The 27,222-nt window shown below is 42.0% G+C and overlaps 1 protein-coding gene and 1 long non-coding RNA gene across 2 annotated transcripts; both read right to left on the bottom strand.

Annotated features, from left to right (window-relative positions):
* Nucleotides 1–3,345: 3,345 nt before the first annotated feature.
* On the bottom strand, nt 3,346–4,668 carry LOC146577212 (uncharacterized). The gene is made up of 2 exons (XR_014889213.1): nt 4,554–4,668; nt 3,346–4,211 (listed from the first exon to the last, which is right to left on the bottom strand). It is a non-coding gene; the product is annotated as an uncharacterized LOC146577212 (long non-coding RNA).
* A 4,341-nt stretch (nt 4,669–9,009) lies between these two features.
* On the bottom strand, nt 9,010–25,570 carry LOC146577213 (uncharacterized). Its single transcript, XM_085267633.1, has 6 exons — nt 25,396–25,570; nt 15,958–16,063; nt 12,119–12,418; nt 11,234–12,034; nt 10,559–10,908; nt 9,010–9,070 (listed from the first exon to the last, which is right to left on the bottom strand). Exons 2-6 carry the CDS (start codon nt 15,973–15,975, stop codon nt 9,010–9,012), a joined length of 1,530 nt encoding a protein of 509 aa, XP_085123759.1. The 5' UTR covers nt 15,976–16,063; nt 25,396–25,570.
* Between the last annotated feature and the right edge of the window lie 1,652 nt (nt 25,571–27,222).

The raw sequence follows: 27,222 nt of genomic DNA on the forward strand, positions 1-27,222 counted from the left end.
AGTTTAACTTCACCCTTTAAGACTGACCACAGAACCAAGTCCGCCAGAGCTTTTGTTATATTTTTACATGCTGTGGAGCCATTTGTGGGAGCATTTCAAGTTGCTATACATCAATACAACTGTTATAGCCCTAATTTTAATAATATGTATGCATTAAGTCCATAGTAACTACATAAATTGCAAAAAAAACCTCTGCTCATCCATCTCTGTGTGTATCAGGATACATTTGGTTCATAATACACAGAAAAATCAGAGTTATTACCTGTAATAAATGTGAAAGATTCCTGCAGTGATAACCAGGCAGGACTGAAACACATCCAAGCTGTCACCACGGTAACAGCAGCGCCCATCCACAGGTGAGGGGAGGAGCAAAAAGAGGGACTTTGACCATTTTATACTAAAAACACTCAACTAATGTTTCTAATATGAAACAAATAAGCCCACATTAATGTGAGCGTTTATTAAATAATAATAATGATGATTTCCTCCTGATCTCATTTCCACAGCAGAGAAAACTGTGGTGTATATTGAGGTGGAGGGTGTGGTCTGTGGCTCAGGTGTAGAGTGAGGGTGGGGTGCACCACAGCAGCATGCTGGGACTGCTGAGGGTGGAGGAGGGAGTGATGATGACATCAGAGCTGCAGCACAGAGACCAGTGAACACACAGTCTGTTCATCTTTGCATAGATACAATATACAGCACAATATTGAATGACAGACACGCTGTGGGAGCTTCCACAGATACACTGACGTCAGCATCCAGAGTCCTCCTGCTGCTCCCCCCTCAGAGCCCCGTGATCAGCACCAACACATTCAGTTAGATGACAGAGTCCAGCTGCAGCTAGAATCAGCTCCCCTCTGTGAACAACAGCACAGCGTCAGTGTTTCACACTCAGTGAAAGGAGGAAACAGCAGAAGAACACCATGTGTGCTACGTTTCCCAGGACACACTACAAACTGCACAAATACAGAGCAGCACGTGGAAGGACCTGGAGCTGCATTTACAGAGCTGCAGACAGCGTGATGTCCTGTATGGACAGGTGGAAGGAACCAAGTCCTCAGCTGGAACACTCGTGTTTGTCCACAGACAGGAAACACAGCAGGAAACTTCCTCACAGAAGTGCAGCTCATGGATAACACACTTCCTGTCAGTCAGAATGAGGCTGCAGCCAAACACAGAAAGGTGTTTTTGTCCAGATGAGCCCAGAGAAGAAACACGAGTGTTCACAGACATCAGAAGCTCAGAGAGGTGAAACATGAGGTTGGAGTCCTCGTCAGCATCCAGAAGAGCTGCTGTGAAACCCTGAGTACTCATGACAGACTCTGATGGCACAAACACATCATGATTCAAACAGAAAGACAAACATGGAGCTCCTGATCCTCCTGCATGAGAACAAGCTGACATGAGCGCTGTGTCTGAGAGTGTCTCCCTGTCACAGTGACAATAACACAGCTGCTGCTCACAGTCATTAAACTGACCTGAGGTCAGCTGTGCTCCTTACATATGAACCATGTGACCTCACATCAGTGCTGTGGATGACTGTAGTCATAGAAGAGTAGAGCTGTAGCAGGTGGTGTGAGGAGGAGGTGGTGTATTCTAGTTAACGCAGTACTGAAACACTCCAGCAGAGGGCGCTGTTAAGTCCTTATTGTAACACAGTTACTGTGTGCAGTTAGACTTCATACATAATCTGCACTTATTTCCATCAGACATGCTGTCAGTAAATGATTGGTTTCTATACATTTCTAAACACAAAACCTCTTCACACTTCTAACATGCACATTTACACAACTAAATGGCAGTATTGATGAAAAGAAACACATTCAACAAATCCATTTAAACCTTAAAACAAACAAAAGGAAGCATCTCTATGGACAAACAAACCCCTCCACTTGGTTTGACCTGCTGATGTCACAAGCAGGACTTTAAAATGAGGAAATGCCGGGCGGGCGTTTCCCCACACCTGACCCTCATGAAGACTGAAAAGACAAACAAAGTAAGAACAAATGACTTAATCTGTAACATAATAAAATGTAAAGAAACATGTAACTGAGTATTCAGCTTCATTTGCAGAATGTTTGATTTGCCAGCAACTGAATGCTTCCACACACAAACCCGGCATAGTGAGTGAAGCAATGTTACTTAACAAATAGCAAATCATAGCAAATACATAGAAACAGAATAATGTGTTTAATATGCAAAAGAAGAAGAAGAAGTAAACACATATGGGACAAATGGAGACCATTGCAGCTCATCCACCAGTGGGGTAAAAAGAGCAACCAAGAAAGTGGCAGCCTGCACGGCCACAGATGTGCTGGAGGAGCTAGAAGCTCTACCCATGGAGAAACTCCTGGAGAACCTTGCTAAGCCTAACAGGGGACAGGTACTTCTGCCCAACCTGGCAGCCACAAAGTGAACTCATTTAGGTAAAGATAACCACATGCACCTAACCAGCCTGCACCAGCCTGACATTTCTTCCTCCTAAGTAAAAACCAATGGATGGATTGAACTTAGAGTCTCAGCTCAGTTTTCTATTTTGACCACCTACACCCCAAGATACTCTTTTAAAAAGTGTTGTTTTCAGATCCCTTTAAAGTTCATAAAGGGCCTGTTCATTTTCATTCAGATGTTTTATTACATAAATGTTACTGTTTTCTTTTGATTTATGCTCCCACTACACTGCACCTCTACAAACAACAATGCCACGGACTGTCAGCTGCTTTTACATGCTGTGAACATGAGTAGGTTTGATCAGAGTTTCAATTATCAAAGAAAAGACAAACTGAGCAAAAAGAAGGAAAAAAAGACCAACTTCTTCCCAACTGACAAGAAAAATACTCGTCATGTTTTCATAATAAAGGATCAGGCTCCCCATTTATGACAGCTTGGACCAATAATGTCTGTTACACTGATGCTACTGTAGAGACAGGGTCAACATCTCTATTTAAATATAATTAATATACAAAACACAATAAAAGTTATACATGAATTATTCATTATTTTTACTATTGATAAAATTCATGTATACTAATCAAAGTTATACATGAGTAACGACATTATTAATAATGATTAATAATAATAATTCTAATGCCAACATGATGACTGTTCATAGCTCCTGCTTTGAAATACTGAACTTAAACATTGACCTGATGAAAGATCACAATTCACAGTGGCCCACTGTCAGAATCATTCTGAATATAAACTCATCGAGTTAATCTGAACCTTTCTCAAATGTGCTGTGAATAAATGCTGCTGCAAGCCACTGTGGGAAAGCTGTGTTATTATCATGGAAACATCTGTGACACAGAGGACGAGGACACAAAGGGACGACACGCAGAGGCTGTGTTAAAGTCAAAAATCCAAATCTTTAGTCCTAAACAGGCAGTGGTTACAAACAGGAAGACGAGCAGTCCATTAAACAGTCTACAGGGTCAAACATACAGAGAATTCAAACAGCTATTAAAAACAAATAACTGGACACTGAAAAACTTCAGTGATGTGTGAGGCACCAAAGGGAAGCAGCTGAGTATATTCAATGAATTATCTTCAAATACAAAGACAGAAACTCCTACAGGCAGCATGCAAACTGAGCAGGATACACAAAGATCAGAGATTACAAAAGAAATCAGAAAAGGATTTCAAACTTACTGAGAGCAAGGCCTCTGTTACAAATCTGTCTAATAGAAAAACATGCTGTACAGATACAATACGCTCAGTGTTCATGGTCATTTAAAAACTGGCTCTACCTGAACCACTTCAATATTTTATGAAGTCACTGAGTCGACCATTTCTACAGTTTGTTTCCTTCATTGCAGTTAGAGTGCGGCTGGTAAGGATGAAAACACACACAGAGCGTAAATTGTCTTTGTTAGTAAGAAACGTCAGCAAAGAAAAGACAAAACACACAAACACTCTCATGATATTCATGAATCATTAGAAAGCATCCAAACATTCTGCTCGTGGACTTTTACAGTCTTATTTGCACTCGCTCATCTTCATAATCATCCTGATCAATACATGACAGGGGAGGCTTTGAGGTAGGCGGGGCTCTCTGCTGATGTCAGCATGAAAGGCAGGACCAGCGTCTGCCACATGTTGGTGAAACATCACAGTACACTGGCGTGGTTTCCTTTCCAGATGTTGGACGTTTGACACTTCAACGTTGAGGCCAACAAGAAGACACAGTTTTGGGTCGGGTTGCTGCAGGGTTTCTAACTGAGCAAAAGCAGAAGCACACAGACCAACAGGGATCAGATGCTGAGTGTTAGAGGAACATCTGTGCTGATCACTGAATGCTGCTGTGGTCTCTTGTTGAAGTTGGCTGGTGGGACAGTCTAATAGTGATATCCTGCCCATCGGAGGAACACTTTTAAAAACACATGCAATACTTTGTTTGTGTTACAGTCACAGTTTATGTTATTTTTGTCCTTTAAAAGTGTTGCTGTACTATAAAGTCCTATAATTTGAGGCTAAAATGGCTCAGAGAGTCTCTCTCTCAGAGGATCTCCTTTGAAAGTGGAGACGGCTTTATCCGCTGATCCACGTCACTTTACCTGGATGTTTTCTTTGAAGCTGGATGAAGACTCCTCTCCCTCACTCCTGCTGCAGCTGTGTGGTCCAGTTGGCCTCTGAGGTCACAGTCAACATCTGTAGCAGAAGAGGGGAAATAAAAGTCCAGGTCACCAAAACTGGGAGCTTTTCCAAAATAGAGCGTAACTGGACTTTTTCAGCCTTACAGGCAGATAGTCGTCTGAAGCTGCAGCTTTTTCTTTTTAGCTTTTTCCAATCTCTGCTCTCGGCTTTCTTTGAGAACATGTCTGCTTTCTTGGCATGGGTCTGTCTGCTGTTGGTGAAGAGACTAAATCCACATACTCGCTACTAAGATCTCCTCAAGTAGTCTCAACCAGATTACAGTTTAAGAGTAAATGTCTCCTGAGAGTTTCACCTTGGGGAGATGCTGTCTTGCTAACATGCAATCATGAGCATTAATCTATGAGGTGAAAAAGTCATTTTAAAAGCTCCAGCCACAAGTTTTATTTCATCTGTGTTTTGGTCAGAGTCCCATCAGACCTCCAGAATGGTGTCAGAGTGTTTTCTATCCACGTGATGAGCACAGGCCTCAGGTCCAGACCTCCACGGGCACCATAGCCTCTTTGGAGCTAATAGGTGCAAGAAGGTTTTGTTGGGATAGGAACTGAAGAGGAAACTGACGAGGAAGGCAAGGATCTTCTTCAGCTCCTCCGAGCCGGGACCTCTTTGTGTAGGCCAGCATTGGCCAGGTAGCCCTCCAGCATCGCTGGATGGCCGACAGTGGAAAACCTGGAGGAGTAGGAGAGAAACAGCAGCTTGGAGCATGTCTTTATACTGTTTAGTTTTTAGAGCCACAGACTTTCTTTTAATGTCATTGTTCAGGATCTATGACTGATTATGTATTTATTGTATTCCTCCATGACTGTGTGACAGCAAGTGGAAAAAACCAGCTTCACCTTTGTTGATATGCTTGTAATTTTAATATTGATTAAATGGCCCATGAAATAATAGAAAGCTCATATATGAAAATGTATTTTAAGAAGTAAAATGTTAATCTGAGTACAAAGGAGTACACTCACCTTCTGGTAGATGGAGGTGTAGCGAGTGCTGGTGAACATCCAGGCCTCCTCGTAGAACTGATCACTGATTGGATCCAAAACATCGATGGAGGATCTGTGTAAGCGCTGAGGATCGTCCTGATGGACAGAACAGAAGGAGAGTGAGACAAGTGAAGATATACTAAACAACACTGTGACATGAACTGAGCCACACACAGTTTGATTCACAGCTGATTGACACATTATTTGACCACGAGCAATCTTTTCTGGTTTGACGCCGTCTTTGTAGCCAGAAACCAGCTCTCTCCTCGGCTTCCTCCACTACACGCTTCCCCCACGCCAGTCTCCTCCGTCACTATAAAGGGGAGAGTCATGAGCTCCATCACCCTCACCTGTGCCGTCCAATGTCCCGCCACCAGCCTCCACTGCAGCAGGCCAGAGACCACACCCCTGCCACAATAAGTAAAAGTATATCCTTGCTGTACCCTTAATGCTAAATGTGCTAAATTAACCGCTGCCTTTGCCCCTTTGGGATTATTCTTATGTCACTGGGATGTTGACCTTTGACCTTCACATTAGAGAGATGGGCAGACATAATTAGTGTATGAATTTTAAAGTAACAGGTAATAAAGAGAGTGCAGCAAATGTAGTCAGGTTTATTACTCTGTATCACACATGAGTGCCCGAGGGAGGCGGGGCTGACTGGGGAGACACAGGAAACAGAGAGACAGGGCTGACTCGACATGAAACGATGAAACGTGGGACACGGGAACAGAAACTAAGGAGGAGCAGCCGGGTGAAGGGCTGCTCCTGCCGGGAGCGGTGGAGGAGCCGCTCCAATCGGAGGCCGAGGACGAGGCGGGCGAGGGTCTATACCTGCCGGAGGCAGAGGAGTCGCTCCACCAAGAGGTGGACGAGGGGCTGTGCCTGCTGGGGGCGGAGGCGCAGTGCGGGGAGCCGCTCCAAACGGGAGTGGCGGAGGCGGTGGCGGAGCAGCTGTGCGAGGAGACGGAGGTCCCTGCTCCAGGGCAGCCGGAGTTGGAGGCAGAGGAGCGGGACAGCCCCACTAGGCCGGGGGTCGGCGGGCTGGCTAGTCCAGCCTCGCTGCCACCTCAGACGTCACACCACACAACCACCAACCCCTGAGTCCCCGTGTTTTAACACGGCGGGCGTGATTGCGGATGCCGTGCAGGTGCGTCCGCATGGCACCGCAGACCACGCCCCACCACACTGATAAATAAGAAGAACAAAAACCAAGAAAAACAAGAGTCAAAGAAAACCAAAAACACAAAGCATTGGGCCAGGACCCACTGCTGTGACATTTATATGTGATAAAAACATTAAAAACTGCTCAGATGTTGAAATCTTTCTACGTATACTTTAGGTTCAGCTCTCCAGCCTGGCATTTGGTTAAGCATGATTCAAACATTTGATTTTGTTTAACTGGTTTTAATTATAGTTACTTTTTGTGAACATTTGTTGCAGCATTTAAAAATACATCATTTATTTTCAAACTTTTATTTGATTTAGAGCATCATATTTGACCAACGTAAATGTTTTAATTTCATATAAAATAACTGAAGCAGTGAACTAAATATCTGAAATCTTTCCTTCCTTAAAAGTTATAATCCTACTTAAGTTATAGTGCAAACGCTTAAGCAACAAATATACTTGATGCTAATTAATTAATATTTCCCTTTGATGTTGCAACTATGCGGTCACTTCTGTCTTTAAACAAAATAATATTTTCCAGTTACAGAAATCATAAAGTCCAAACTACACTGAAAAAAATATGTTGTTGGATTTACTTAATTCAATGGTGGACATTTGTTGCACACAGATGTTTTGCTTTGGCAGCAACTTAAACAATTGAGTTAAATTAACACAATTTATTCATGTTCAATAAGCCTGTGCAATTTGTGTTGATAAAATGTGACTTAAACATGTTTTGATGAAGTAATTTGAGCTCTTGGAATATTTTAATCCTTCACAATTTTCTCACTTTATCCCAACACCATTCAATAACTTTTACCCAATACTACTTGGTCACTTAAATACTACATGTTATCTTCAAATTACATTTTGCTATTATATTCTAGTATCAAATACACAATTTTCAAATGGAGGCCTTATAACACATTATATTGTTCTCTTCCAAGATGGTTGCTGGCATCCACCAGTAACCTTTCAAAACAAAATGTCTAATTTCACTGCATTGACAGTAGGTAAAGAATTAAACTGACATTACTCCTCCACTGAATCTACATAAATCAACAGTTAAATAATGTCAGTTCTTCCGTGTTCTCTGGAATCAATCACAGCAAAGAAATTAGACTGTTTCTTTTGAAAAATGTTGGGAAAGAACAAATCAAGATCAAAAATCAAGATTCAGTTAAACAACAATTATAACTAAACAATTTGAGATAATGATAGTTTCCATTAACATTAAATTAGGTTACTGAATTGGCAAACACCTTCCTATTAACATTACCCATTTTACCCCAATAACTAAAGAAATTAGCACTTGCAGGTCAAAACCTTTATTCAAGAGATGCAAAAATAACATTGATACAGTGACTGTCAAAAATTACAGCACTGATCATACTGTGACATGTTGGTTCAAAACAGCACACTTAGAAATATTCAACGTTCTTTACTTCAACTGAATGAAACTGAAAACACCATTTCACACGACCCATATGGGATATTTAGACTGTATAACTGTTCACGCTACATCTCTTCACTAGTAAAAGAAAGAAAAAATACAAAGAGAAATTTAAAAATGCTGCCAAAATGCTGCACAGAGCAAAAGGAAAAACAAACAACAACAAAAATGGCCCTGACCTCATGGCAGTTGCAGTGTATATAAAAATGAACCCTGCGATCTGTTCCTGGAATTGAGCTTCAAAAATGCAGCAGAACAAGTGTGAGATTTAAATGTCTTCTCACCTAGAGCTGATCACCTTGCATGCATAACAGTGAGCTTTCCTTGCAGGAGCAGTTTTGTCTTAGTTGTGAGCTTTTCTTGTACCGGACTCTGCGCCCCAATTTTAGTGTCAGACCACACCTTCAGAGTATTCCATCAGAACCAACCACGACGCAAGAGGAACACTGATGACATGCAACCCCATGACCCAATCTGGGGCAGTGATGTACCAGCGGAGTTCAAGTTGTGGACCACCGGACAGAAGGTCCTGCACTCACTGTTCCCATGGGTCGGAACTGGAAGAAACACGTTAAGAATTGAGACTCTTGACTACCGATTTGGACTTTTCCTGAACAGCTCAACAAAGATAAATAAGGCTCAGAATGAGGAAATCGACGCGATCAGAATAGTGGTCATGCAACACAGGGTCGCCCTGGACATGATTCTCGCTGAGAGAGGGGGCCTCTGTGTCTTATTCAACACCACTTGTTGCACCTATATCCCAGACAACGTGCACTCCTTGACCATGACCACCGCCCTAGACAAGTTGCGACAACTGAGTAATGCGCAGCAACAAGACTATGTCACGAACAATGAGGACTGGCTGACCTGGCTGCTGAGTGGCAGCTGGAAGACCCTCGTGATAAAAGGACTCGTACTGATAGGAGTTCTGCTTCTATTATTGTGCTTGTTTTCTACATGTATCCTACCATGCATAAGATCCATGATTGACAAAATGGTACAGGCCACAGTAATTACCTATGTTGGACTGCCACTAGAAGATGAACCGGATGAAGAAGATTTAGTATAGAAACACACACACACATACTGAATGATGCTACAATTGAAAATGTTATAAGCAAGTGATTGTTGGCTGATAATAAAGTATGATTAAGTGAAAAATATTAACATCAGGAGGGGATGTTAAAGAAGAAACGCTTTTATGAGTTTTATGTTGCATTAAAGTATATGTTCATATTTTACTCTTAATAGGAAAAGAACAAAATGTACTACTCGCTCTGTTTATAGAAAGAGGAAGTTCACCCTATGACATTTATACGAACTTAGACACACACACACACACACACACACACACATATATGCAAAATTAGAGGAAACTGCTATGCTTGTTTCACCCTGCTATAAATAATAAACGACTACTGCAGCTCGGAGTGAGTCCTCTCTGAGCCCTCACCCGTGCAGCACGTTAACCGTCTCCAAGTGTCTCAGTGTTGTTTATTCACCTAACTGTTTGATAACTGTAAATCTCTGACAACAGTTTATTTATACCATCTTCACGTGAACACATTCAAGAACATCACAGATGAAGAAACATTAAAAACTTCCACACTACATAAAGCAAGAAAAATAGTTTTTCTTTCAGGTGGTTTCAGAAAAACAGAAACATCAAACATCTCCAAGACTCTCTTTGAAAGAACTAAAAACCTTTGTTCTCATGGTCCAATCATGAGTGAACTCCCCGATGAAGCCTTGTGTGCTAAAACATGTCAGAGTTTTAAAGGTTAAACATGAGTTTCCAAAACGTTTTGCTGGAGAACAATGAACTATTTGACTGAGTTTCAATCATTTACAGACAAGCAAAACCAGGACAGAGAAAAAAGGACAAAACTGACCCAGTAAAACAGAAAAGAAGATCCCTTGTAGATCTGTATTATGTAGAAGTTCAGCCCAGCAACCAGTTCAGTTCAACACAAGTTTAAATGATTCTATCTGAACTCTGTGGAGCCTGATCTCAAGCTTTTTGAGTCTGACACAGAAACCAGAGGATCTTTCTGTGTCTTCAGATTCACTGTGATCCAGTGATGGGAGTGATTTCAGCCCTGAGTGATCGCGCTGATGTTTGCACAGAGCAGACAATGAGGTGAATGTTTGGGCACATTGGTAACAGTGAAACAGTTTATTAGTAACGTGGGATCGTTTGTGTGCAGAGTATGATCTGAGATTCCTGAAGCTCTTGTCACACTGGTCACAGCTGTAGTTTCCTTCCATGTGTGCACGTTCATGAATGTTACGACTACCTGACCGTGAGAAGCTTCTCTCACAGTGTCTGCACTTGTGTGGTTTCTCTCCTGTGTGGACTCGTTTGTGTGTTTTAAGCTTCCATGCAGTGGTGAAGGATGACCCACACTGATCACAGAGGTGCTTTTTAACCCCACTGTGAATCAGTTCATGTTGTTTTAAGTGATTTGTTGTGGTGAAGCTTCTCCCACATTCTTTGCAGTATTTCAGTTTGTCTCCAGTGTGTCTACGTTGATGTACTTTTAGGGTCTTTTGCCGACTGAAAGTTTTTCCACAGAGGTCACAATGAAAGTCTTTCCCACCACCACAGTGATGACAGGGTTGAGAACTGGATCCATCTGTGTCGCTCTGCTTCTAAACAAAGACACAAAGACAGTGTAAGTCAGTCCTTCAACATTTGTATCCTGAACGTCGCCTGAAATAAAGAGCATCTCTGCAGACGTCCAACTACATTTGACTGTTTCAGTTAACACACTCAGTTTACTGGGCTGCAATAACTACAATACTACCACCATAATACTACAGTAATACTAAAATCATAACTGAAAGGAAAATCTGAATAATCACTCTGAGCTGCTTTTCCATGCAGTAGAATTGCTAACATGCTAACACAGTTTAATGAGCAGAGTTGTTCCAAACAGTCAGGCTAAAATGACAAGATAACAATATAAATACATACCTCACAGTAGCTGCACTTGTAGAGTCTCTTTCTGGTGTGGATCTGTTGGTGTCGTCTCAGGTCATGTGGAGATTTAAAAGTCTTCTCACACAGGTCACATTGATAAGGTCTCTCCTCAGTGTGGGTAAATATGTGTTGTTGTAACTGTGCGTCTGTTGTAAACTGTTTGCCACACTGTTCACAGCAGTACACATCATGTCTAGTGTGAATGCGTAGGTGTGTATTTCGGCTCCCTCTCTGGCTGAAGGTTTTTCCACAGATGTCACAGCTGTATGCCTTAATTCCAGAGTGGGTAACTAGATGCTTCTGTAAGCTGCTACTGTGAGTAAAAGCTCTGCCACACTGATCACAGCTGTACGCTTTAACTCCACTGTGGATGAGTTGGTGTTCTTTTAGGGAACGCTTGAAGGAAAAAGACTTTCCACACAAGTCACAGCTGAACGGTCTCTCTCCAGTGTGGATGACCTGATGCTGTTTTAGTGAAGCCTTCTCAGTAAAACCCTTCCCACACTCGTCACAGCTGTATGCCTTAATTCCAGAGTGGGTAACTAGATGCTTCTGTAAGCTGCTACTGTGAGTAAAAGCTCTGCCACACTGATCACAGCTGTATGGCTTAATTCCAGAGTGGGTAACTAGATGACTCTGTAAGTGGCTACTGCGAGTAAAAGCTCTGCCACACTGATCACAGCTGTACGCTTTAACTCCACTGTGGATGAGTTGGTGTTGTTTTAGGGAATCCTTCCTGGAAAAAGACTTTCCACACATGTCACAGCTGAACGGTCTCTCTCCAGTGTGGATGACCTGATGCTGTTTTAGTGAAGCCTTCAGAGTAAACTCCATCCCACACTCGTCACAGCTGTATGCCTTAATTCCAGAGTGGGTAACTAGATGCTTCTGTAAGTGGCTACTTTGAGTAAAAGCTCTGCCACACTGATCACAGCTGTACGCTTTAACTCCACTGTGGATGAGTTGGTGTTTTTTTAGGTAACCCTTCCTGGAAAAAGACTTTCCACACAAGTCACAGCTGAACGGTCTCTCTCCAGTGTGGATGACCTGATGCTGTTTTAGTGAAGCCCTCACAGTAAAACCCTTCCCACACTCGTCACAGGTGTGTTTTTTCTCTCCCTTTCTTCTGTGAGGTTTGTCGGCCTCCTGAGAGCGCTGACTTCTGGCTCCATGTTGGTCCTGCAGTGACAGAGATACAAACAGAGGCAGTGAGTGAAATGCAGTCGTGGAACAAACTCAACCTTCAAACTCCATTAACACTAGTTTTAAACCTGAAGGTGGAGCGTGGCACCAAACACCTTAAAGGTCTCTTATCCCCACCTGCTGGTAGTTCTAACACATTACATCCAACCTGCTGTTAAAGATAATTCATGACTGTTCAAACACTAAAATCATGCCCATCCCTCCTGATTGTACACACACACACACACACACACACACACACACATTATTTTATAATTTAGATTATTTTGTTGTTTCCTATTACATATTTCTATAATTTGTATAGATTTATACAGAATTATTCAGTGATAATAAATCCTATGTTTGTTTATTCTAAAGGAACCCCGTTAGCTTCCACAACAGATGTTGCTCGTCTTCCGTCAAATACTCACATAAAATATTACACAATAAAGTGGATTCAAGATATCCACATAATTTCACTCTTACATCCACAGTGAGGTTTCACAATTGTTCAAATATAAGCAATCAATAATAATAATAATAATATCAATAACATTGAGGCACATTACACAAATTTCAAAAACAAATCATGTCTTACAATATTTACAACAACTAAAAGCTCTGTAAATCGGCTTTTAAGTGTTCATTGAAGTTTTGAATAATTCTCTAATTTTTTAAGGCAACTTATTCCACTTAAAAGTTGCTCTAAATGTAACAGTTTTACAAAACGTTACTTTTAACTCGAGCATTTACTAAATTGCAGCTTGTTGAAAACTGTGTAATATGATGATGTATTTCATCTGGATACTGCAGCTGAGCAGAATAAATGTGGTGTGTTTAACAGAATTGCTTTCTTTAGAACTACAAGTAAGCCATAGAATATTTTAGCCTGTACAGGAAGCCAAGAAAGGTTATTATGCATTTTATCAATATTAGTATAGTATGAACATCTTCACACTAATCTGGACGCCTTATTCTGGACTAACTGAAGTCTGTTAAGATCTGTCTTATTAGCTGCTGACCAAATGATTGAACAATACTCCAGATGAGACATTACTAGTGCATTAATGACATCTTTCATAATGAAGAAGTGATACACAAAGAGCATTTCATAGCCATAGCTATGCCTTGTCGGCAGAGTTATGTGACATTAGTGATGTTTGTACTTTCAGCGTTAACTTGGTTTTAAAGCCTTTAAAATATACGCCGTTCAATAGTCGACCTTAATCTAACAGAGAATGTGATGATTTTGTGGATAATTAAAGTCAGTCATATATCCACAAACACAACAAGCTGAAAGTCAGTGATGCTGCTCGGTTTGCAGTCCTGAACATCACGGCACAAGCAGGATCCACTGCACTGTTAATGTGAGCTGTGTTATATTGCTGCCTCTGTTCGGTGGTGTCGAGCCAAACGCACTTTAACGTGTGTTTGAACGAGCTGACGGTTCACTCGTTAAGCTGAAAGAAAGATGCTTTAATCACAGCAGTCACACATGTGTCCACTGCACCATCTGGAACTCTTCTTGTTTACACTCGTAATAACACAAACACTAAATCCTGCTTCTCTGGTGCTGTTGTGTAGCAGTGTGTACACCTGAGACTGTCACCTGTCTGTCTGTCCTGCACTCTCTCTCTGTTTCTTTCTCTCTGATTGTGGAATAAAAGTATGAACATGTGTTTATAAGTTACACTTGTGTTTGAATCCTGCAGCTTATCACACATTTGATTTCCATGTGTGACGACTGCAAGTGTCCAGAGTGAGGACAGACTGAGGGAGCCACTGCTGCACATCATCTGTGAGGCTTTGCACCCCTGATGATCCACCAGGACAAACTCAGCAGTGTGTGAGGAAGAGGAGGAGGAAGAGCCAGCAGCAGCTGACAGATGGAGAGAATAGACAGACTGTTCCCTGTTTGTGAAGGACTGCTAGGAAAGTTTAACATAACTGTCTGTCCTGAATCAGTCTTATTAGGTAATGTTCAAATAATGTGATCATCCCAGTGTTTCCAGTGTGGGAGAAAGTACTCAGGGCCTTCAAGTTACACACTATGAAAGGCAGCAACAAGTTTAATGTTCAGAAACCTAAAGTCTGTATCAGCAGCAGAATGGAGCTAAAATAAATGTTGGTTTCAGTTCTATGAAGCTTTGAGTATTTTGGATCAGTAGCTGCTGTGTTTGTTGCATCATATTGCTGTAACTGTTTATATGCTTTATATATTCTGAGCTAAGTTGATCTATAGTGTTACATCATATTCTATAAGGATGTTATGTGTTTGTAGACTTTCTGCCCAGTTTGACCCATTTAGCAGAAGTCAGCCTGTTTAAGGCTCTGATATCTATTCTGTGTGACTTACAGCAGTTATGACATGGTCTGATTTTCTCACCCAATAAAGGAATATTTCATATATCAGTCTACTCTTCATTCTATCAGACACAGTTATCACAGCTCCTACATTTGCTTTTTACACATATATGTAAGCACTGAGCCAAATTTAGTAATGCCAACAATATAATAACTATAATATTGGCCATATTATATTTATATTACCACAGTGAGGTGACTTTAGTCTCATGAACAACATCAGCTAATTGTTATTTACAGCTAATCTTAAACGACTGTTCAGCACAGAAATGAAGCCCAACAATCATGTTTCACAGTCCTGTGGTCTCAGCCTCAGATACTCATCAAATCACACAGAGCTCATGTAGAAACAAATGAACTAAATATGTTCTCCTTCATTTCTGTCAAACAAAGCTGTATGAAACGTTTCCAGCTGTTAGTATCATGGTTGCTAGGCAACCTGGGCAGCGCGACGGAGGCTAGACGTCCCATTTCACGAGCCTACGAGCCTCGCACTTCGGCCTTAGCGGTCTTTGAGTACGCGGCCCTTGAGGACTTTAAAGCTGCAGAACCTGAATCGGGATACAGCCATGATGATCTCCAGCCTCGTGCTCGCCAACATTCTCACCTGAGTTAAGAAGACGATCACTGAAATGGTCTCAGCAGGTCCTTTGATGACAGCAATGAAATGCAGTGGTAAGGCTTTTTGGGGATTAAGTTCGTTTTCATGGCAAAGAAGGACGATGCAGTTCATCTGATCACTCCTCATAACATTCTGGAGTGCAGGCAAAATGCTATTATAAAAACTTAAGCAGCAACTTCTCCAGGTTCCAATATTTATGCAATTCTCAAACCTTTTGGCCACGACTGTATAACCTCTTCTGAAGTTTAGTGGATATTATACATGGTTATGCTCAGGATGTGTCGGCCAGTTTCCACTGGAAACGCCTTTTGGTTAAACTGTCAGCGAGGAATTTGCATTTGCACTGTTACATTTTTATATAACTTTAATGCACATAAACAACAGCTGCTTGTTTCAGTGAAAATACATTGATGGCTTTTTAATAAAGTTGTGCAGCTGTAAAGTATTTTGTCTGGTGTCAATTCTATCGTCAGCTACATCGTTATGGCAAATGTTCAAATGTATATGGTGATAAATATCTTTGGTCATATGGTCCTGCTCTGTCTGTCACCTTCTGTGTTGAGCTCATTGTTTCCTCTGTAGTGGCTGAGCTGAGTCCAAGTAGCTGAAAATGTTCCTCTGCTGCTCCGTCAGACTCTCCTCCTCCTGCTGATCAGCTGGGACACAAAACAGATCTTTGTTAGGCTCCACACTGCACTGAAGAGTCAAAGTGGCTCATATGTTCATCTGACAAGTAAAAGAACACATTTTTGTTTCCCGAGGTGGGCAACTTGTTGGAAACAAACACAAAAGGTTTGAGCACTGATACCTGCCATTGCTGGCATTGAAAGATGCAACGCCAGCAATGTGGATTGTCAAGACTCAAACCAATCATCAGGCAAAAACAACAGAGATCAAATGTACCGCATTTTGATCCGGGACGTACTCTACATGAAAACAAGCGCTCACTCTTCCTGCTCAACAAATGATAAGGGCGGAGCCTTATACCACGTGATACAGAAGCTGTGCCGTGTGATGCTAAAATTAGCAGGGAAAAAACCACGGAGAGCACGTCAGGGATGACGAGAAAGTGACAGGAGAAAATCCGTCCCGGTCAACCACCCAAACATCAATAACGGAACCTTATACAGCGCTTCCCTATACGCGTCGAACTCCCGCAGGCACAAAGACATTACGGAGGCTATCACTTATCACCTGACCAAAGATATGGCTCCATCAACACTGTGCAAAACGAGGGATTTAGGAAAACGATCAACACCCTAGACAAACGCTACACAGTGCCGTCCCGCAACTATTTTTCTATTGTTGCACTACCTGCTCTGTACACGCAGCGTCGAGCAACGGTGGAGACGGAATTTCAAGCAGGACAACATTTTGCTGCAACAACAAAACGTGAGACATTTGTTGTTTTATGTTTATTTATTGTTATGAGAGAATCATGATCTCAATTCTAAGCCAAAAAATCGTGATTCTCATTTTATGCAAAATCGTGCAGCCCTAACATTAACACAAAACTATTGTTTCACCAGAGAAACACACATGAAGAGAGAGAGACAATAACAGCTACCAAACAGTCGTCATAATTCGTCACACAATGAGAAAAGGACAAATCAACAAGTAACAATGACTAATTAATATTAAAATCTGTAACATAATGTATTGTTTGGCGTTTAGTCTGATTGGTTCAGGATGAGCTGCCATTATCCAATCACACGTCTGCTTACCTGCATCTTTTCTCTTTTTTCTAACCTGAGCACCTGATGGCTTTGAACTTTTGTTGTCCATCTTCCATTGGATTGAATTTTGCGCTCCAGTACAAACGCAAATCCCCCAACCCGAGGATCAGCACAATTAACCTAACAGCAGGCACGTGCAGGGGGGGGGGGGGGGTTAGAGGGGCTTGAGCACCCGCCCCTTTCCTGATGGGTGCCCAAGGTGCCCTTTTGTTGAGGCAACTTTTTTTTTTAAAATATTATTATTATTTTTTTAATGTGTGTGTGGGTGCGGAGTCCTGTCTGTGCCCCTCAACAATAATATTTAACTATTAATCACAGTTTTGCTAAATAAAAGGATCTGGCTTGCATCAGTCACATGATCACATTTAACCAATGATCACCCTTGACAGCAGAACGCGGTGGTTACGAGCCGGGAACGAGCTCACAAAGAGCACGCGCATTTGTTGCGGTCCGGAGCTGTAGGAGAAACACAAGTTAACTCAGAGACACAGACTGATGCCACACAACCAGTAAGTAGGTGCACAGCGTGCACTGTAGTGTGTAGCACCCAGGAGTATTAGCTTATTACGTACACGTTGGTAAGCTGTCTTGTTGCTACTGACAAACTGAAACAAACGAGCGTGCTGTGTGTGCAACAGCGTGACAAACATTACCTGTCCTTTTATTAACTGCACAGGTTAATAACTCGTACAGCGTAACTAGCATGACGGAGTTTATATACTGCTGGGCGGGTGCTATGAAGTTACTGATAGTAAATTTTATTTTATGCTTAAGGTTAGTTTCTCAAATTTCTCAAAATCTTAACAAATTGTGCCAATCCTTACATGTTGCACCAGCTGATTTATCATCAAAAGTGGAGAAGTCTGTGACAGAGGAGACAGAAGAGCAGGAGAGAGAGATGGAAGAGCAAGAGAGAGAGATGGAGCAAGAGAGTGAGATGGAAGAGCAAGAGAGAGAGATGGAAGAGCAAGAGAGAGAGATGGAAGAGCAAGAGAGAGAGATGGAAGAGCAGGAGAGAGAGATGGAAGTGCAAGAGAGAGAGATGGAAGTGCAAGAGAGAGAGATGGAAGTGCAAGAGAGAGAGATGGAAGAGCAAGAGAGAGAGATGGAAGAGCAAGAGAGAGAGATGGAAGAGCAAGAGAGAGAGATGGAAGAGCAAGAGAGAGAGATGGAGCAAGAGAGAGAGATGGAAGAGCAGGAGAGAGAGATGGAAGAGCAAGAGAGAGAGATGGAAGAGCAAGAGAGAGAGATGGAAGTGCAAGAGAGAGAGATGGAAGAGCAAGAGAGAGAGATGGAGCAAGAGAGAGAGATGGAAGAGCAAGAGAGAGAGATGGAAGAGCAAGAGAGAGAGATGGAAGAGCAAGAGAGAGAGATGGAAGAGCAAGAGAGAGAGATGGAAGTGCAAGAGAGAGAGATGGAGCAAGAGAGAGAGATGGAAGAGCAGGAGAGAGAGATGGAAGAGCAAGAGAGAGAGATGGAAGAGCAAGAGAGAGAGATGGAAGAGCAAGAGAGAGAGATGGAAGAGCAAGAGAGAGAGATGGAGCAAGAGAGAGAGATGGAAGAGCAGGAGAGAGAGATGGAAGAGCAAGAGAAAGAGATGGAAGAGCAAGAGAGAGAGATGGAGCAAGAGAGAGAGATGGAAGAGCAAGAGAGAGAGATGGAGCAAGAGAGAGAGATGGAAGAGCAGGAGAGAGAGATGGAAGAGCAGGAGAGAGAGATGGAAGAGCAAGAGAGAGAGATGGAAGAGCAAGAGAGAGAGATGGAAGTGCAAGAGAGAGAGATGGAAGAGCAAGAGAGAGAGATGGAAGAGCAAGAGAGAGAGATGGAGCAAGAGAGAGAGATGGAGCAAGAGAGAGAGAGATGGAAGAGCAAGAGAGAGAGAGATGGAAGAGCAAGAGAGAGAGAGATGGAAGAGCAAGAGAGAGAGATGGAAGAGCAGGAGAGAGAGATGGAAGAGCAGGAGAGAGAGATGGAAGAGCAAGAGAGAGAGATGGAAGAGCAAGAGAGAGAGATGGAAGTGCAAGAGAGAGAGATGGAAGAGCAAGAGAGAGAGATGGAGCAAGAGAGAGAGATGGAAGAGCAAGAGAGAGAGATGGAAGAGCAAGAGAGAGAGATGGAGCAAGAGAGAGAGATGGAAGAGCAGGAGAGAGAGATGGAAGAGCAGGAGAGAGAGATGGAAGAGCAAGAGAGAGAGATGGAAGAGCAAGAGAGAGAGATGGAAGTGCAAGAGAGAGAGATGGAAGAGCAAGAGAGAGAGATGGAGCAAGAGAGAGAGATGGAGCAAGAGAGAGAGATGGAAGAGCAAGAGAGAGAGATGGAAGAGCAAGAGAGAGAGATGGAAGAGCAAGAGAGAGAGAGCCAGGGCATCGATGACTTTGCTCGCCCTGAACCTGCCATATTACAGGCCTTCTTAGATTACCACCCACAGCAGAACAGTAGCAGTGCAGTTGTGATGAGGGTGTTCAGCTGTAAAGATGGCACCAACAGGAAGTGGCTTACTTATTGCAAAGAACGCCATTTATTGTTCTGCTTTGTGTGTCTGGCATTTGCAAGGCTGACTGACACCAGCACATTTATAACAGGCATGAGTGACTGGCGACATATACATCTGCGCACAGAGGAGCATGAAAAGAGCACTACACACCAGACCTGTGCTGAAGCTTTTTTCTTAAGGTGCTCAAAAGGCAACATCAGGAGCTTGTTTGCTGGCAGTCAGTTGTCAGCTCACAGAGCACAAGTGAAAAAGAGACGGCAAGTTTTAGAGCGTATAGTGGATGTGATCAAAGTACTTGGGAAGAGGGGACTCAGCTATAGGCATGTGGAGAATGAGGCTGCATACACTTTAGGTGATAACACCATCGATCATGGTAACTTTCTGGAACTGATTGTGTTATTAGGCAAGTATGATATGTGCCTTGGAGAACATTTGAATGACTGCATTGAAAAAAGCAAGAAGTTGCATCAGACCAGTGGATCAAGAGGTAGAGGATCTCTCATCACCCTACTCTCCAAAACAACTGTCAACTCAGTGATTGATGCACTTGGCCATCTCCTTCAAGAGAGCATCGCCAGTGATGTCCAGAAAGCTGGGATGTTTTCTGTTCAGCTAGACACAACCCAAGACATCACAGGTTATGATCAGTGTTCAGTAATCATCAGGTATGTTACTGAGTCTGTGCAGGAGAGGCTTGTCTCCATAGTGAGGTGCGAAGCATCCACGGGGCAGTACTTTGTAAACTTGCTTTCCGGAGTTTTAGAGCATCTGAATCTAGACAAGGCCATGTGCACTGGGAATGCAACAGATGGTGCTTCAAATATGCAGGGCCAGTACAAAGGCTTTTCAGCACTTATGACTGCCCAGTCTCCAACTCATGTGCATGTGTGGTGCTATGCACACATACTTAATCTTGTGATTGCTGACACAACACAAAGTGTCATTGAAAGTGGATCACTCTTTAATTTACTTAATGACATAGCTGTGTTCATCAAGGAGTCCTATCACAGGCTTAATCTGTGGGAGAAACAAACCGAAAACACAAGACACAGATGCCTCAGTCCAATAGGTGAGACACGGTGGTGGGCCAAGCATGATGCCCTCCAGAAAATCTTTGGACATTTTGGAAAACCAGATGATGGCCTCTTCGTTGATGTAGTGCTGACGATGGAAGCCATTGAAAAGAGGGAAAAAGAAAAGCCAGCTGTTCGTGCCAAAGCACGAGGCTTTAAAGAGTGTCTCTTGAAGCATGAAACTGTGTTAACAGCACAGATATTTCTTAGAGTGTTTGAGCAACAACTCCTCTTTCAAAGTACCTCCAGTCAAAGGGGATGGACATTCTCTCTGCCCATCATATGGTGACTGCCACACAAGATGGCCTCAAAAGTATTGCCAGGGACTTTCCAACTGTGAAGACAGCTGCAGACACATTTGTGAAACAGACAAATCAAAAACTAGAGGAGAGGGAGAACAACACAGACATGGAAGTGGAGGCTGAACTACCTAAAAAGAGAGCCAAAAAGAGAAAAGGCATGGCCGGAGAGATGCCTGAAGATGAGTTGCAAATCAATGCTGAGAAATCATATGAGGTGAAAGTGCACAACATCATCCTGGACACAGTTATTGAAGCAATCCACAGACGATTTGTCATACATGGCCCTCTTCTTGCCGATTTGGCATGGTTGGACCCCAGGAAGTTTAGCCAGGTCAGAACAGTTTCTCTTCCAAGTAATGCATTTCAGAACCTCAGCGCCTGTCTACTTAAATTTGACAGCAGGGCTACAGTTAATAACCTTCAGTCAGAACTGAAACGTTTTGCTGAACAGTGGGAAAGGCTTAAGACATCACATGTAGATGAGTACACGACCAGAACAGCAAAGGACAGATCTGAAGAATGGGACGAAGAAAGTGAAATTGTGACCGAAAGCTGTGGTTCTTGCAAAAATTGCCCACTGTGCTGCTATCAAATACTCAGGCGGTTCAACATGCTGTCTGATGCCTATCGTCTCCTTGGGCTGGCATACAAGTACCTGCTGACCCTCTCCCTCACTCAGGTTGCCTGTGAAAGAACGTTCTCTACACTCAACTTCATTAAAAGCAGACTCCGAAGCAGCCTGTCTGCAAACAAGCTGGAGATGTTTATGCTGATGGCCACTGAAAAGGACATTCTCATGTCATTGGACTCTGACATGGTCATTGACAGGGTAGCTGAGAAGAGTGACCTGCTGAGAAAGCTCCTTTTGTAACCTGGTGAGGTGAAATAAAAATGAGCAAAACATTCCTAATTATCTATTGTTAATATTAAATTCAGCTTTATTGTTATTGCCTAAACGAATACATTTAGTATCTACCTTCACTTCAAACAAGTCAAGTGATTGGTAAATGCTTAGAATTTGTCCATCTTAATAGATAGAATAAATATGAGATTGGAGTATTAGGCATTTATAAACATATATTCTTACAGTCTTAATCTGTCATTGTTTCATTTCAGATGCTGTCAGTCATTTTAGGAGGACTGAAGTGTGTTCATTTTAAGTAAGTACTATATGGAATATGATTCAACCATTTTTCTAGAGTAAGCATACCAGTACTGTCATCGTCTGTAAAAATCTATTAAGTACAATTCTTTCTCAACCTTCACTGTCTGTCCTTTCACTTCATAAAGGTTTCCATGTCTTAAGATATGTTCAGTGTTGCTGCTGTGGAAGTGTTGTAGGTGACCTTTTATTGATGAGTGAATAGTCTTTGGTGATACAATTCAATCATAATCTGTCCTTTATAGATTTTAATATTCATCTAATCTTTATTCCTTTCTGTCCTGTTTGTCAGGGTCTGATCATACATTGTTTGTTTAAGAGGTTCGAGACCGTTCAACTTTTTAAGTTCATCAACGTAAGTACTAGTGTATATGATTTCTCTAATTCCTTTCTGGAATAAAGATGCCAGTACTGTGATCATCTGAGCAAGTCCATCAATTGCCATTCACAGTTCTTTGTCCTTTCACTTGTGTCCTGTTTTTCAGGGTCGCATATAATTTCTTCAGAAGTAAGTACTGTATATGATGCCAGTATTTTCCCATATTTTCTAGATACTGTATTAGTACTGTGTGTAAAATGCCATCAAAAACTCAATTAAGTGTTATTCTTATTCTTCTTTCTCACCTTTCTTTCTCTGTCTCCTTTCATATTTAAAGGTTGCTGTGTTAACAAAATATATTGTGCTACCATGCTGTTTTCTATTGTTTTGGTAAATAAATACTTTATGAAAATATCCCTAAATCTGTCATTTATTAATTTTAATATTAATTAATGATCATGTCTCACCTCTAGTGTTCTTGGTCTTAATTTCAGGTTTCTACCATGTGTTGTAGATAGTTCAGGAGGTTAACTCTACCAAGCAGTCTTTTTGTTTCCGCTATGTACTGTTTAAAATCCCGAATAGGGAGAATGGTGTAGGTTTAACTTTATTAGATTGATACATATATACCAACAAGGCAGTGTACATCAAAGCAGTTGTTTTCATGCAAAGGCTTTATGGTTTTTCCTATAGCGATTGACAGACCACGTGACTTTGCGCATTGCATGCCGGGAACTCCTGGCAAAACAATCCAAGTACCGCATCAAATACAAGCATTTGCAATTGCAGCACTACAAAACGTTCATTCTCCGGTTCCAATACCTTCTTGTTTTTTCTTTGCCGCACAAAAAAGGTATGTACAAAACGACGGAGAACAATGCCGGTCCGTACAAAGACAGACTCGACGAAAAGACAAAGAAAAGATACGAGGAAAAATCAAAGGAGTGAAAGGGTCAGACCCTTACGAGCACACAGAGGGACAAAAGACGTCAGCGTGCTGCCCAACTTTCACCACGCTCAGATTTATAATTATACGCTTCTTGGAGTGAGTGCATACACTCATGAAGTTTAGTAACTTCAGCTCACTGCAACAAGCCCAGGTACAGTTTACCGACGGATGGGTACAGGACCTTGAAATGCACCGAAAGACCATCGTACGAACAAAGGTAAGTTTACCTTTGTTCGTCTCACAAATCGTCGTCATAAATACACATTCGTTAACCGTGTATTAATATAACCTTTGAGCTCAACGGTAATTAATTAGTAGTTGAAAAATAATTGTAATATTTGAGCCATTTCTGCTGTCCAACTACTTCTTACAAAATACATTTTTAATGTTAATTAGATTTTTTTTACGGCATAAATAAAGGTTATATAAAAGTCACTGCCACAGACTGATTGCGGCTTCTACCTTGTTACACTAATGTTGTTTGTAGCTCAGTATGACTTTATGTCATCCATGAGGGATGCATTTGACATATGTTTCACATATTATAGCCCAACAAGTTACTTATAGCAATTTAAATACGAGCAATCAGTTTCTTTGCAAATACCGGAAATCAGTTTTTGGCAGACAATCACTTTTTGGCACAACACCGGCTATTGCAGTTAATAATACAGCAGCTTCTTGCCATTTTTTGTGTTTCTTTTTATCGCTGTGTAACTGAGTTCAATTGAAAGCCTGCATGCGCTAGTACCGCTTGCCAAAAGTTCCCAGAATCCTTTGCGGTTTTATCCATGAATGACGTCACATTTTTGGTGGGCCGGTCTCCAGTCAAAGGCCGATTTTTTGTCCCAGTCCAGCCCTGCCTGCCCTCCAGCACTATCCACAGCAACCCCTCAACAGCAACATTGTACCCATCAGGTAAAGCATCGGCTACGTTTGCTTTGCCTTGTTGCCCATATTAGATTCTTGATGAAAGTGTGTTGTTGTTATTCAGCCTGGTTCAATGTGCCCCTTTTTAACTTTGAGCACCCGCCCCTTTAAACCTCTCTGCACAGCCCTGCCTAACAGACCTACACCTTAGTTCACAGATTCACTTTGTCTAAGGTTGATTTCTGGGATTTCACACAACCCAGGATTCAGATCATGAATCCATGATGGGCTTGGATTTACATCATTATAAATGAAATGTGCTCTACTTGGAAGCAGCCGGCCCCGCCCCTTTTGACGGGTTGTGTGAGACTTTAAATCATCAAACTGTAAATTATAAATTTAAATTGTTATTGATCCTTTACCCCGAGTCCTAAAGTGTAGATTTATTTTCTTACTCTTCTTATATTTATTGTTTGTTTACTTGCACCGCTGTAACTGCAGCCTTGTCGTCTCGTCTCTCTATATGCTGGACTGTCTGTAGCGGAGATGACAATAAAGTTTACTTTGACTTCAGCAGCGCGCAGGCGCACCGAGGGCTCTCGCGCTCACTTTATAGAATTCAGAAAAAACATCGGTGCAGATTATAAGTCTGTATCATAATATCTGTTTGTTGTTTTTATTTTGTTTTGCGAGTTGGTTATTAGATGCCGCTCCAGCCAGCCAGAGACTCCCCGCCGCCCCGCCCTCTCCTCCCTGTGCCGCCAGCAGCAGGCGCACCTCGCAAACGGAGGGCGCCCTTACTCCCAGCAAATGGCTGATAGAAAACCGATCGGTGCCTACGAATTTCCCAATATGCGCTGGCATGACGTCGGGGAAGCATGGGTACGACCGATTATTTTATTTTTTTCTTGCCCGTGATGCCCCCCACCACGATGCATTCTATTGGTTTGCACACTTACACACACCCAGCTGTGGTTTCCTGTTTTGCTGGACTCTGGAGAGCCCCGCCTTTAACGCTCTTCTCTCACAGAGAGCAACAGAAAACTTGGAAAAACTCCAGATTGACTGAACTCAGTTCAAAGTTACCTTGACACCTTTAGATGTGAGACGTAGTGATGGTCCGCTTGAAGCTGACGCTCCGGTGCGTGTGTCAGAAAGATCAACGCGCTGCTTCAGAAGCACCGTGTCGAGGCTTGATTCGTTTGGCCAGAGTCACGTGATCAGTGACGTCTGAAGCTTCGTTTAGAACGTACCTTTTTTTAAATCGAACTTTATTGAAACACAATGAGTATACAACATACAAACAGATGAAGTTTACAAAAGAACAGAACATGAACATACAGAACCAGGAGTAAAAAAATGATGATATGAGTAGGCGAAAAAATTCAACATATAAATGTTGTTCTGAGAGGCTTTTTGTTGGTTGAGTCTGAAATTGATTGTATGTACAATTCATATCCTTATAAAACGGCAGAAATATGGTGTTTTATTAATAAACTTACATTTATGGATATAAAATAGCTAAAAGTATTAACAAATATTTTATAAAAAACATTTATCATTCTTCCTGGGGAACTTAAAGAAACAGAATAAAACATTTTCCCATCGTAAAGAAAACTCCCTTAAAATATGGACAATAACAAAACTGCTAAATTCTTCCAGAATCTCTGTGTAGAGGAACCAAAAGAGATGTGCCACAGTTTCTGGATGATCCCCACAGAAAGTTCAATTAGTATTTATGTCTCTTTTAAATGTTACCATATAGTGACTGGCTGGGTCACATTTATGAAGAATTTTATAGGAGATTTCCTTCACCTTGTTCACAATTAGATATTTATGGGATCATCCAGACTGTCTTCCAGGTGATATCTGGAACATGTCGGTTCCAGTAAGATATTCTATATATGGGAGAGACATGATATCTTCTTGGAATAAACTACGTATTCTCTTATTGCTGTTACCAAGTTCCTGTGAAAAGCAGATTTTTCCCACTGCTGACTCAGCTGGATCAGGGAGAGTGACTGAGGCAGATATTGAGCTGTCAGTGTTTTTATATAACATTAAAGTCCCTGAGGGTATGGCACCAAGCACCATTGAGAATTCCCCAACACTGACGGGAAAATTATATAGTGTAAGGAATTCATTGTAAGTAAGTAGTGCTCCCTCGTTAAATTTTAAAACTTAGTAGCGGCCGCCATTGTTGGCAGCTGAAATTTGGCTGGGCCGCGCTATGAATTCTGGGATATGGTGGGCCACGAAGGACACACCCGACCCATCCTTCAAACTCGGGGGAATGAAGGACGCATTTGAAGGAGTCGAGGAATCGGGACAGCCTTCGTCGCCTGGCTGTGACGTCATCGGCCTTCAAATGCGGCCTCCGGAGGATGCAGCCGACGTTTTGGGACACAGCTTGTGTGTCTTTGTTGGTTATGTGACCTCCCAGGGACTACACATGGAAACGAGCAGTTTAGCTCAAATCTGGCAGGTTTCCATCGTCTGTTTTTGTCCTGATGTCCATGAACATGAACACTGTCCCTGTCAAACACGTCCAGATAATCTGATCCAGTGTTCTTCTTCTTCTGTGGTGTTTGTGATGGAGCAGCAGCTGCTGATCCTGATGTCCTCCACCAAGGGGGCAGCAAATTCAGCTGACTGTCATCATTTATTAAAAAGATGTAACAATGTGACATAATGCAATATAATAGTGTCAGTTACACATTGTGGGTTGCACTGTGGCCAGAATGGACATTACCTCCTGCCTAATGGAAGCTGTCAGCCATCCTGCAACCATGAATTAGATAAGCAGAAGTGAAGGGATTGTTAACAACAATTTAATAATAAAATGTAATGTGATAGTTGCACTTTATTAGCTCCCCACAATCGTATGAATAATAACCATGAATGCACTGCATG

Source organism: Mchenga conophoros, linkage group LG3, assembly GCF_057382185.1.
Source record: "Mchenga conophoros isolate Kocher_MC1m ecotype Shallow Benthic linkage group LG3, M_conophoros_male_GT1.1, whole genome shotgun sequence".
Lineage (NCBI taxonomy): Eukaryota > Metazoa > Chordata > Actinopteri > Cichliformes > Cichlidae > Mchenga > Mchenga conophoros.

Bases quoted from the DNA above. Each gene is read 5' to 3' on its own strand.
- LOC146577213 (XM_085267633.1), bottom strand. The intron at 12,035-12,118 runs GTTACCCACTCT...AAACAGCATCAG, and splicing joins GCCACTTACAGAAGCATCTA to GTCATCCACACTGGAGAGAG. The intron at 10,909-11,233 runs GTATGTATTTAT...GTCTTTGTTTAG, and splicing joins ACAAGTGCAGCTACTGTGAG to AAGCAGAGCGACACAGATGG.